The 13,034-nt window shown below is 44.2% G+C and overlaps 1 protein-coding gene and 1 pseudogene across 1 annotated transcript in view; one reads left to right on the top strand and one right to left on the bottom strand.

Annotated features, from left to right (window-relative positions):
* The first annotated feature begins 459 nt into the window (after positions 1 to 459).
* The window catches only part of LOC136648508 (vitamin D3 hydroxylase-associated protein-like), a 31,210-nt gene continuing 18,635 nt past the window's right edge, over positions 460 to 13,034 (top strand). The window contains exons 1-6 of the mRNA XM_066624624.1: positions 460 to 518; positions 2,200 to 2,295; positions 8,077 to 8,308; positions 9,469 to 9,582; positions 11,683 to 11,826; positions 12,527 to 12,660. Coding sequence (XP_066480721.1) covers positions 460 to 518; positions 2,200 to 2,295; positions 8,077 to 8,308; positions 9,469 to 9,582; positions 11,683 to 11,826; positions 12,527 to 12,660 — 779 coding nt within the window. The remainder of the gene's footprint in view (positions 519 to 2,199; positions 2,296 to 8,076; positions 8,309 to 9,468; positions 9,583 to 11,682; positions 11,827 to 12,526; positions 12,661 to 13,034) is intronic.
* LOC136650393 (5S ribosomal RNA) lies at positions 5,691 to 5,810 on the bottom strand (annotated as a pseudogene).

Below are 13,034 nucleotides of genomic sequence, written 5' to 3'. Positions count from 1 at the left end.
AACTGTGCCAAATTCCGCCATCCAACCTCCACCAGTAGCCTTCCTATGCTACCGAACCACACTATCATCCTCTTCCTCCTCCACCACCACCTCTGTTGCTGGTGCTTCTTGTAAATTGGCTGGACAGAGAGGATATTGGGAACGAATCTGTTCCCCTCCCAGCATCCTTCCTGCACAACCACCTGCCAGTAAGTAGTAGGGAGGGAAAGGTACCTTTTCCAGTGACCCTACCATGATCCTTGGCAATGGTACAGGAGGAAGAAGAAGTAAAACCGCATCCTCTTCCCATGTGCTTTCCAAGGAAAGCATGTGAGAAGAGTCTGGGACAGCCATCCAGTGGTGCCACTAAATGGGTGGCAGACTGGGGGAGGTGGCAGGGCAGTCCCCCCCCCATCAGTTTATCACCACCTCCCACCAGCCGCTCAAAGCAAGTGCTTCAACTGGTCTCATCTCTGGGCCATGCCTGTAATGACCATCAAGAGGAGCAAAAGAAACTCACTGTCACTACTTCCTCCCAGGTAAGTTCTCCCTGGCATCTTGCCAAGGGCCCTATCAAGCCCTATGTCAAGGTGTAGTTTAAACAAGAAGCTGACGGAACATACCAAGATCCAGGTCTACAGAGCTTGCATCCTGAGTACACTTCTTACTGCAGCGAGTCATGGACTCTTCGCTCACAACAGGAGAGGAAACTGAACGCTTTCCACATGCGCTGCCTCCGATGCATTCTCGGCATCACCTGGCAGGACAAAGTTCCAAACAACACAGTCCTGGAACATGCTTTGAATCCCTAGCATGTATGCACTGCTGAAACAGAGACGCCTGCATTGGCTTGGTCATGTTGTGAGAATGGATGATGGTCGGATCCCAAAGGATCTCCTCTATGGAGAACTCGTGCAAGGAAAGCGCCCTACAGGTAGACCACAGCTGCGATACAAGGACATCTGCAAGAGGGATCTGAAGGCCTTAGGAGTGGACCTCAACAGGTGGGAAACCCTGGCCTCTGAGCAGCCCGCTTGGAGGCAGGATGTGCAGCATGGCCTTTCCCAGTTTGAAGAGACACTTGGCCAACAGTCTGAGGCAAAGAGGCAAAGAAGGAAGGCCCACAGCCAGGGAGACAGACCAGGGACAGACTGCACTTGCTCCTGTTGTGGAAGGGATTGTCACTCCCGAATTGGCCTTTTCAGCCACACTAGACGCTGTTCCAGAACCACCTTTCAGAGCATGATACCATAGTCTTTCGAGACTGAAGGTTGCCAACAACAACAAAGTTTAAACAAAGGTATTTTTAAAAAACTCACACATCCCATCTATCACACTTGTATCCTTATACGTATATTTTGATCAGGATTATGTCAATATTGTGGATGTTGCGAGTACTTCTGTTTCCATTGTATTTAGACTTTGATTGGGATACCACAGATTGCACAGCCCTTGCTGGTCTTTCGTATGATTTGTCTGTTGTGTCATTATCCCTACAGGAAATTCTCTTAGGTGATGTATTTACAAGTCATTTCAATAACACTATTCACTCTACAAAGGGGCATTACAACTTTTAAACAACTCTGTCATGAGCAGGCTAACCTAGACTGAAGGCCTATAAATTACTCAAGACCACCCCATGAAGTTTGTGACTGAATTTGAACCTGGGTGTCAAGTTCCATACCAGCACTCCACACTCAGCACTGGCCTTTAGCTGCTGAAAGACAAAACCTAGGAATCACAATCTTCTCTCCAGACCTAGTGCCAACATTTTGCTTTCTCAGATTCTGTCCCCCAGATTTCTTTTTCTCTCACACATCTTGCTTTGACTTCCTTACTTCAATTTTTTTTTTTTTTTTGGATGTCACTCAACACAAGATGTGGGATCAGGGGTGAGCCAAATCAGGCACTGACAGAGCATTCATGGCCATTGGAAGGTTTTCCCAAACCCTCCTCCCAGTACTGGTGGCAGTAATGGTGTGAGTTGTATCTAGGGTTGTAATCCTACACCCCACTGATGGAATCTCCTTCCAAATAAACATGCATCAGCTTGTCCTGCATTTCACATGTGAAATGAGATTACAACCCTAGTCCTAAGAGATGGATTGTACTTTCCAGCTAAATTTAAAATGAAGTAGTGCTCCTAGGAGTAAAAAAAAAAAAAAAAAAAAAAAAAAAGTGCAGTCTTTGAAGCTCTGCCCCTTTAATCATACTCCCCAGATCACCTTGCCCAGCCAGTAGATCTGGTCACACCCACTACGAGGGACTCCAGAAATTCATAGACTTCAAGGTGAATAACACAGAGGATAAAGTAAGGTGAGTGTGGCTTTCTGTGGGCGGAAACTGGTGAGGAAGACAAAGTGAAATGGAAAGTTCTGATGCATGGGATTGTGTCTGCTTGACTCAGTATCTGTTCACCTGCAAAAAAGGAGAAAGGAAGAGAGAGGATGGTGGTGGTGGGGCTTTTCCAGGAATGTTGATGGAATGTTAGACAGTGTCAAGTCTTGCACAGTAATGTGCTTGGGTCTTTCTGTGTGTGTTGGTAGACTCTGTGTGCAGGGCCTCCAAGAGGAATTTTATCAGGGGGTACAAAATTTCTTTGGGGCCCCTTTGCAAAGGGGTGTGTGAAACAGAGCAGGGGAGGGTGGTGACGGGTGAACAGAACAGGGGCAGGGAGGGGCAAAGCAGGGTGAGGGGAGGGTAGAGACAGCTGGAAAAGTCTTTGGAGTCCAGGTCTACCCACCCATGTGGCATCAGTAGTGTTCCTGGCATCCCCGGTCATGGTAATGTCCCCGGTATCCCGTATGGAGAACAAGTCTGAGTTGATAGGAAAATGTCAGATCCCAGGAAATTTTTGGGTCCCCTCCTTTGGCTCCAGGGCCCCCCTTAGTACCCTGGACCCGGGTACAAATTACCCCCTTTACCCCCCTCTCCTAAGCCCTGTCTGTGTGTCCACCTTTTTTGATACATGGATCAGCTTCAGGCACCTATATGAATGGGGATGGGTAGGTTCCCCTTCCACTAACTGGTGCTTAATATTTCTGTCTGAACAGAAAAGTGATGCCTGAAGGAAGCTGCGAGTGGAGCAAGCCTCTGCCAGCCATTGTATTGTAGTAAACTGGGTCTCTAGAGGCAGTGTGCCTGGAGAATGGGAAAGGGGGCTTGGTGATGGTAGTAAAGCGGGAAAGGAATGCCAACAGTCAGGAATCTGTGACAAAGCTTTGCTCAGCAGTGATCGCACAGCATCAGGGAAGCCATGCAACATCCACAGGGATTGTTTACCTTTGTTGTCCATTTGCATGGCAGCACAGCTATGCATTTTTGTGCCTGTGGTCTTTCCACTGTCTTGTCCTAAGCAACACCCATTTCTTCCGTGGAAGAGCATTCCTTCATTTTCAGACAGACATGGGATTTCCCTTGCATGTTTTATTCAGTTCATTCTCTATCCAAGCCAGTGATTTGTGTCTCATACACCCCCCCCCCCAAAATAAAGCCGTTTTAGTCTGCCTCTACTTTTAAAATTGAATGAAGGCTCCCACTTTAGGAATAGCAGGATTCAGTGCATGTTGAGTCAGAAACAAGTGTCATAGAGTTCCATGAAACTTAGGGAACAAGCCTATATATATTTACTAAGACGTAAGTCCCATTGTGTTCAATAGGGCTACTCCCAGGAAAGTGTGCATAAGATTGCAGCCTTACTTTCAGGTAAGCATGTATAGGATTGCAGCCTAAATCAATGTATACTGTGTCTAATCTGAGCATAATATTCTTAGTAAAAATGTGTGAAAATTTTTGTATTTGATTGAAAAAAGATCTATTTATTATGTGTGGTATGAAACCGTCCTGGTTCTGCATATGTTGCAATGGTTAAGTAACATGAAAAGAAATCAGTGTTGAGGCATGTAGCAGAATGAGGTCTTCCTGCCAATTATTATTATTAACTTTATTTTTACCCTGCCTTTCTCCCCAGAGGGACCCAAGGCAGCAACTGTGATCTGTTCTTTGGGAAACTGGGTGCGAATATCCTCATTCATTGTTGTGAAGTCTTGTGATGTTAGGGTGTCAAGCAATGTAAATTCTTTGACATAAGTTCCTGGCTGAGGGAGAGAGGCAGCAGCAGGCAGAGGAGATTAACACTTTAACCTATTAAGACTAACACTTTTGGGCATGCACACACATAACTTTAAGTTTGTTTCTTTTTGTGAGTGCTTCCTCCTGCCAAATTTCTCCATTGAAACTTATTGTACTTCATTTCAAGATCTAGCTAATCTCATCCCAAACTCTTGGAGTGGGTAACAATAGTTTTAAAACAAATGTATAAAAACTGAAAAATGGGATTTATTCAGGGATGGGAAAATGCAGCATGGCGCGACTCAAGTCACGTCACAAGTCACCACCCCCCCTGCAATTTGATTCGAAAACAAGTCATAACGAGGGCACTTTCCAAGTCTATGAGTACCCTTCTGTGACTCAATAGGACTCAAGTTGAGTCTCCCCACCCCCTTTAAAAAACCCACTGTGGCTCTGCAGAGGGAAACAGTGTTACTGATGGGTTGTGTGCATATTGCGGGGTTCCCTTTAAACTCTCCCCCGCCATCCCTGCTCACCCGTCTGGCAGCAGCACATAACATGCCAACCCCTTCCCCCTGTGCGATCCCATCCCAGCCACAATGAAGGAAACCCCTCTTTCACTTCACGGGCATGGCAGGGAGCGAGGATGCATTCCAGCCCAGCTAGGAGGGAAGGTGTGGGGGAGCGCAAGTTGAGCGAGCGAGAAGAAGCCCACCACAGCTCTGTGGAGGGAAATGGGGCTGTGCAGGGCCGTATGCATGCCTCAGTGTTCCCATTAAACATTCCTCCACTGTCCCCCACTCCATCCCACCTGTCAGGCAGCAGTGCAGAACACACCTACCTCTTCTGCCACAGAAAATGCGGCAGAAAAAACAGCAGTAGAACGACAAGGAAACTCTGCCAAGAGAGAACACTGGAGAACAGTGTAGGTGATACAAGTCATTCTCCTGCTGTGCCCACCTCCAGCCCACCTGTCAGGCAGTAGTGCGGAATGCCACCACCCCTTCCTTTCCCCCGTGCCACGACCCCAGCCCAGCCATGATGAAACCTGCCCCCCCCCCGCCTTTTGGCATGGCAGGGATGGAGGGAGCAAAGACTCATCCCAGCTCGGCAATCTATACAATGTATTGTATTTGCATTTACAATGTATGGATTGGGAAAATCTGTTTGGAAAACTAAGGCTCCTGCCTGCCTGCCTGCCTGCCTGGATGGATGCTATGCTGGGAGAGTTCAGGAAGAACTTCTTTGAGCAGGTGCAAAACACAGAATGAGGATGCGAGCTGTGGAGTAGCTGCTTTTCTATGCTTTTTCTATGCTTTTTCTATGCTCCAAGAACAGTCTGCCCCCCCCCCACCTGTACCCACCTCCTGCCACCCTTCCTTCATGCAAAACCCACTTATCATTATGGGGAAAATGGCTGTTCTTGTCCCTCTTGCCCCCCCTCTCTCTCAGAGACGTGTCCTTCAGCCAATGGATGCTGCGGAGACACATCCTTCAGTCAATGGATGTAGTGGAGGACCAGCAGACTAGCAAAAAAGTTAATCCTTTTACTTCACCCCCCAGCCCATCTCTGAACATAGCATATCCTGTTAGCAGCTGGTGCTGGTTGGCAACCTTCAGTCTCGAAAGACTATGGTATAAGCCTACAGCACCCGGTATTCCCAGGCGGTTTCCCATCCAAGTACTAACCAGGCCTGACCCTGCTTAGCTTCTGAGATCAGACAAGATCAGGCATGTGCAGGGTAACAGTTGCTGCTAGCTGCTGGTGCTGGAGCTTGCGATTGCAAAAAATGGCTTCTGGGATGAACGCAAGAGGTTTTTGTTAGAGAGAGGGCGGCGCAACCCTTCTCCATTGGCATGCAACTTGAGTCATCAGAGTGAATGCGAGTCACTAGTCAGGGGGCCCTTGACTTGAGTGTTTTTCCGAGTCTTCCACATGCGCAACTCACAAGTTCGCGAGTCAGCAAAAAACACCCGTTTTCATGACTTGAGTCTGAGTCACCTGACTCAAGTTCCCAATCCTAGGTTCAATAAATATGAAAAGTATGTTGTGTGAATGTATGGCTATGAGAAAGAGAAAGAGAGCCCTTGTACCAGCTTTGTAATTTTGACACTTCCACACATCTTTAATGTAGGGTCAACTTTTTCTAAAGTTACAGTACAAGCTGCACCAGAGTGTTCCCTCTGATTAGGTTTCCAAATAGGTCTTAAAGCCTCTGAAAGAATTTGATTCATTCCATGATTTTTACCAACATTTTTGGATCCAGAGTTGAACAGAACTTGTCATCTATTTACTACCTATGTAATCGTAGCAAACTCGGGGCCCAGTCCTATCCAACTTTCCAACACCAGTGCAGCCACAATGCAGCCCCGAAGTAAGGCAACAAATGTTCCCATACCTTGAGGAGGCCTCTGTGACTACCTCCCCACCACAGGATGCAGTGCATGCCCCATTGGCACAGCTGCACCGACACTGGAAGATTGGATAGGATTGGGCCCTCAGGTGGTTGAGTAGCTATCGGTTTGTATGTAAAATGTGACCATGCAAAGACAAGGCAGTGGTTTTGTACATACTTGAGTACCTTAGATAAATTAATAGGAGAAAAAAAAAATTTCCATGCCCCCCAAAATCCTAGCCTATAGAGCCACAAAATGTTAATGTATCAATTGGAAGAACACAACAGCAGAACCAACAACGGAAGCGGGGGTGACACACATGGAGAATAAATTGTATTTGTATCCTGTAAATTTCATCCCATTTTAAGGAACTTTCCAACTTCTGAGCATAAGCAAAGGGTACCTCCTCTACCTGTTGTTCCACAGCTGATATAAACAGATATCCATGATGGAATGGCAAAAAGGACTTCTCTTCCTAACTATAGGGTTTCATACCTTGAACCTAGCTCTTAGCCAATGAGAGGTTTGGACCAGGCAAAACTTCAGGACAGTGATCAAATGGGGGGGGGGATTGAAAATCACTCAGACCCTTCCCAACTGGAGAATCACAGTTGCAGCCAATTCCCAATTAGTGAGACCAATTAGTCCAACCTGTTACCATGACTCTCACCTGGCCAAAGTGAGATTCAAGGCAAGGTATTTCTCAGCCTTCTAAATAGCTCCATTCCCACAGTTGCTGCAAAATGGCTACAGGTTTACAAGATGGAGTCAGACCTAAGTCAGTGATTTTAACTTGTTCTTCCCACTGGGTTCTACACACAGATGTATACATTACCCAAGAGGTTTTTCAAACATCTGAAGTTCTTTTCTAGGCTTCTGCTGTTATTTTAAGACAACCAGTTGAACTATTTATTTGGACTTGTTTATGAGATCAATATCCAATTATGGAATTGATATGTTTGTCCAACAGTATAAAAGGGTTGAATTCAGACTCATTAGCTTAGCTTGGGAAGAAGACAAATGCTTATCCTCAGCTGGAATACACCATCTGCATTGGGTCCTGAGAACTGGGTATCCTTGGCAAATCATAGGCTAAGAGGCAGTGTGAATTTTTAACAAGAGTGACTTGCTTCAGTTTTTTTAGGTTTTTTTTGAGTGGCTTTGATAGCTCTTATGTGAGCTTAGTACAGGTTGAGTCTCATTAGTTATAGCCTGTGAGTGTGTAAACTTTGTGTGTGCTGCATTGAATGTCACAAGTTATGTCTGCTGTGTTAATCACAAACTGCATGCGTGTATTTTAATCCTACCTAAGTCGGCAGAATAATTTCTTCTTTCACATCTTCAAGATTTCAAGGCAAGATTTCCAATAGCTATTGGGACACTATGCCACCTGTTAATTATCCGTCCCGATAAAAATCTTAACAACTGTAGAGAATTCTTATGGATGGCAATGTTGATTCTCAAAAGAATTCTTGGCTTAGCCAAGAATGGACAGGGGATCACAGTATGGTTCAGATTATGGCTGTAGTGCATACAGGCTAACTTGATGGGATTAAATTAATTGGCATTCACTTTGCTTCTAAACTACTTTTCAGGGTTCCCAAATACTGTGCATTGATCTGCTTCCAGAATGTTGCAAAGTGGCTTCGCTAGGATTCATGAATCACTGAAGCAGCCATGGCCTGAGGTTAAACCTGATCTTCGTATTCTGCTTGCCTTGTCCTGTGGCTCAGCTGCAGCTTTCTTGTCGCTGAAATGGGTGGCCCACAGAAGGATAAAAATAAAAATAAAAGAGGCAAGAATGAAGAGAGATCTCGGCTTGAGACAAATGGAAAAAGCTGTTCAGAAGTTTAAACAGCAGGTATTGTTAAACTGGGGGGTGGGAATTGGACTAAATATGTAATGTTGGTATAGAATATCAATCAACAATAGGATTTTGAGAATACTTAGATTTTGAATTCTGATCGTTCCTTGTAATTCTACAAACTTCACTTAATTTAAAAATGACTTAACATAAAACAGAAATTTGAAGATTTAAGAAATCTGAAATTCAGTCAGTTGACCTTGTTGACAGTGACTTTCAAAGTCAGTTGACAGTGTTACACAGGCAACACACATTTTGCTTCCTTAAATGTTACACCAATTCCTGGGTATATTTGGGGTGCCGATTCAAAAAATGGCATCCGTTTTGCCCTATCACATCTAGTTTTGGAGACATGGCATAGCCTCTTTAGTGGATGATTCAAGCAGCTTCCTCATGAGGAAGCCTACACCATGGCTTCCTCATGAGGAAGCTGCTCGAACCATTCACTAATGAGGCTATACTATATCTCCAAAACTAGAAGTGATAGGGCAAAGCAGATGCCATTTTTTGAATTGCCACCCTAAATTCATATCAAACCACCAGAAAGTTTGGGAAAAACTTTTCTGACTCTCGATTTTGTAGGCCTGTGTTATGCATTCAACATAGTAATGATAATTACTATCATTAAACATAGTAATGATAATTCTGCTACCACATACACATCAGATTTTGCTCATAACTTGGTTATCTTCAGATATGATTTCCCCTGTCCTATAGCCTTTCGCCTTCTGATGGGGCAGATATTCCTGCATTCCTGCTTTGTTTCATTAAGAAAGCTTGAGAATGTTTCTGTTTACTTCTGCTTCTTCCACTACTCGCAAAGCACTTTAAAACAGAGCATATAAATGGAAGGTAAGGCAAGTTGCAACCCTTCCTCCTCCTTACATTTTTATCTTACCCTTTCTCTAGGGAAGTCAGCACCCCCATTTTATCCCTGCAAAGAAGGATTAGGCTAAGAAATGTAGTGATGAGCCTGAAGTCAGCCAATGAACATCATGGCTGAGTGATGATTTGAACCCAGGTTTCTTTGAATCCACTGTAAATTCAAAACCCTAACAAATCTATGGCACTCTTTTTGTTACTACAAAAGCCACACAGGAAAGCAGAAAGGCTCCTAAATGCTGGTGTCAACTAAACTCTGCGTATTATCCTTACAGGACCATGGGATAGAAGATGCTGACATTCTTTCTCTGCCTCTGGTAGAGCTAGTTAAGAAATTGAAGGAAGAATCTTTTTCTCCAGAAACTGTCTTGAATACCTATATGGAGAAGGTGAGAAAAAGAAATGATATTTTCTGAAAGTGCCTGCAAAAAAAAAGTACATTCAAAGTAGCCTAAATATTGCACACTACTGTCGCTTCCAGCAGTTGTACTAATTTGGGCAAATGTGCACAAATTTACTATTAGGCTGAAATCCTAACTGCACTTACTAGGGACTAGGTCCCTCAGAATAAACATATATTGGCTTTCAGGACAAGTGGAATTTCCTCCTAGACTTAGAAATGTTTGGGTAGGGCTGGCTCAAATGTGCCACTCTCTAGTGTTCTAGCCGAGCACTATCCTCCCTTCCACATTTCCTCTTCCACTCTCTCCCTCTTTTTCAGTCCGAGGAGTGGAAGGAGAAGGAAGACCAGTGGAGGCAAGTAGGTAGACAGAAATGGGTGACCCTGCCGCCCCACTGATCTGCTGCATGAAGCAACTGCTTCAGTTGACCTCATGGGTGAACCAGCCCTGGATTTGGCATCTTGATTTCCTGGATATCACTTTTTAACACCCCATCTGAATGGGGACTTGCACTGCTGTAACTAATGTTCTGGCAGTACAAGGTCCTTCATAGCAGCATGAAAGCCAGACAAGTGTTGCACACTGCCAGGCCATTGCTGCAAACATCATGAAATGTGGCATGCATGGCAGCGGCTCTGGGAAACTCTGCAGGTACCAGTAATTTGGTCGTAGGGAAGGGGAGGTTCAGGGGAGTTCAGGGTGGGGAGAAGGGAGAGCACGGGGTAGGAAGAAGGCTGGAGGGGGAGAATCTCAGCAGTAAACACATGCCAGACCTTATCCCCCATTTTTTTGGCCCACCCTGTCCCCCTTCTCTCCATATATTTACTCCATATATATCTGGTGTGGGTTTGAGGAGACCCATAGGCCATCAGGGGCTGATAAAGAGGAAAGTAAAAAAATACTTACCTCTGGCAGGCTTCCTGATCCCCCCCCATCATTGGATGCAGTGTGTGCTCCCCCAGTGCTGCTGCATTGGCACCAATGGTGGGTGATAAGATTGGGCAGTAAGTTAAGAGTATAGTTTCCTAAATAATTTACTCCTCTAACTTGCTCTCACTTGTGCCCTTCAAGTAGGGTGTCACACAGTTACAGCATGTTTCAAAAGAGTTGTTGACATAGTAGGTGTGGTGCATGAAAGAGCACATATCTACCAGTTGCTGAAAGATATGGGATGATAGTGTTTACATTGACCAAATATTAATTTGTCCTTGGATATGTTCATGTAGAATTAGATCATGATTCTTACACTTGGTAAGAATCTAGGTATTAGTCCTTTGCAGCTAGCATGAATTCATTTGCTTGCAGACACGACATATCCCCCAGCTAAAGGAAGTCACATTCAAATATCTGTACATTACATTTGCACAATGTATTCTGAACAGACTGCCTGAGCACTTCCTCCAGAGAACCAAGAATTTCTTTGTTATGGCTGAGGTAGCAGGCAGCAAGGACAGGTATATGACATTGCTGGAGATGGGGCAAGAGAGTCAGCTTCAAGGACTCATGGGTAAGCAATTGGAGTTTTGCCCAAATGCTGATAGGAATTCAGACAACTACAAGATATGAAATGTTGTGCACTACCTCTTTAAGAAGGTTTTGCAAAAGAATTGGGCATGGTAATAAAACGAAAAGGCCCATGGTGCAAAGTGACACCATGGCAGAAGCAGCACTGCTAAAAGGGCATCCTGCATAACTGGGCTCTCCCATATCTTGAAAATATGAACAAGATTTGCACATGTTGTCTTCTGTCTTTTGCAGTCAAAGTATTTGTTCTGGCCATCATCTACTTAATGATGTTACTTCCTGTTCAATGATGTCACTTCCAACCCTCAATAGGTTCCATGAATGCTGTTAGGCCTGCTGTATGAAATGGATTTGACACCCCTAGAATGGGGGAACAGTTCTAGTTTTGCAACAGAGGTGTGTATGATCTCCTCTAGGATCTAGGCAGCCCAATGAACTAACAACTAGAAACAGTCTACAGACGGCCATTTTCACACATTCAGCACAAAACACTGTAACCAATGGCTGTGTCATTCTATTGAAAATTTATTATCTGCCTTGTTTTCTCTGCCTTTTTCTGGAAAGGCTTTAATACTGAATCAGGAGGTGAACTGTGTGCGCCATTTTATTCCGGAATGTGAGCAAACCCTCCAGGAACTGAAGAAGCAAAAGGAAAAAGGTTTACTGTATGGTGTACCTGTCAGTATCAAGGACCACATTGGCTACAAGGTACCAATTTTGTAATAAACTTTGTAATAAACTATGGGCGCAATCCAGAACCCCCAGTGGATAAAAAAATCAATGGATACTAAATCAGTGGAAAAATAGCTTTAAAGACCCACTTCCAGGTTTCTTTGTCCTCAATTGTTGCCCCGGAATGCGTTTGTATAGACGCTATTCTGCAATCAGCAACTAGATGGGGTGAATAATGGAATCTGGTGGAATGAAATTATAATCATTTAACAACTCAAAGGTGGGAAATTGGATTTTGGTGCTTTTTTTCTTGTTACAAGTCATTTAAAGGTGGAGCTTGGTATCAGTCATAAACCACCGAGGATAATGAGGTTCCACCTTTATTATCTTTGGGGATGATTAGAGGACAGACGGTTGTAAGTGGAACAAAAACTCATTGTCTAGCAAGCTTTTTAATATGGCAGTATATGATATTTGATCTGTACTGTAGTAATATGGGGAAAGTATCATTGGGTAGTATGTCTTCTGCTGTGTCAGTTTATTGTTTAGAGAAGGTTTAGAAGTATGCTGCATGCTTTTCCACTTGGCAGCAAGCACCCTTTTAGGACAGGGGAAAGTTGGCAATGATATTGGATGACTGTGTTGGTCAACAGTCTTGTTTAAGTGTTTCCTGACTATTTTCCTAACAAGATTGAAAACAGCTTTCCAGGTACCTAATAAGGTCCTTCCTTTCTAGGGCCACTTATCAACCTGTGGCTTTGTTACATCACTCAGTGAACCGGAGAAAGAGGACAGTGTGTTAGTCACTGTGTTAAAGAAGCAGGGAGCATGTCCTTTTGTCATCACCAATGTCCCTCAATCATTGTTCACGTAAGTTATTATAATTAGTGCACCATTCATACTGGTACAAGTCAGGATTAAATAGATTAGTGCTTTTCAAACGTTTTAGAGGCCCTTGAGGCTGCTGCCGGATTTATAAATATCAGGGTGTGTGACTATAATGGTGATTGGGCAGAAATGCTCCCCTTCCAAAGAGCAGCTTGTTTAACCTTGATGCCCATAGCCTGATCTGCCCTGTTTTGTGAACCACCAAAAATTTGGACACAAGCTGCTGGTGGCTTCTGGACCATCGGTTTGAGAGTCACTAGAATAGATCAACATAGACTCTTTGCAAATCATACATAATTGTTACTCTTGAAATGTCAGTTCAAATACACACTCTTTCTTCATTGATGGGTACGAAG

This window comes from Tiliqua scincoides, chromosome 4 (genome assembly GCF_035046505.1).
Source record: "Tiliqua scincoides isolate rTilSci1 chromosome 4, rTilSci1.hap2, whole genome shotgun sequence".
NCBI classification, from domain to species: Eukaryota; Metazoa; Chordata; class Lepidosauria; order Squamata; family Scincidae; genus Tiliqua; species Tiliqua scincoides.
The sequence above is the reverse complement of the archived record's forward strand: the minus strand, read 5'-3'. Positions and strand labels throughout refer to the sequence as shown.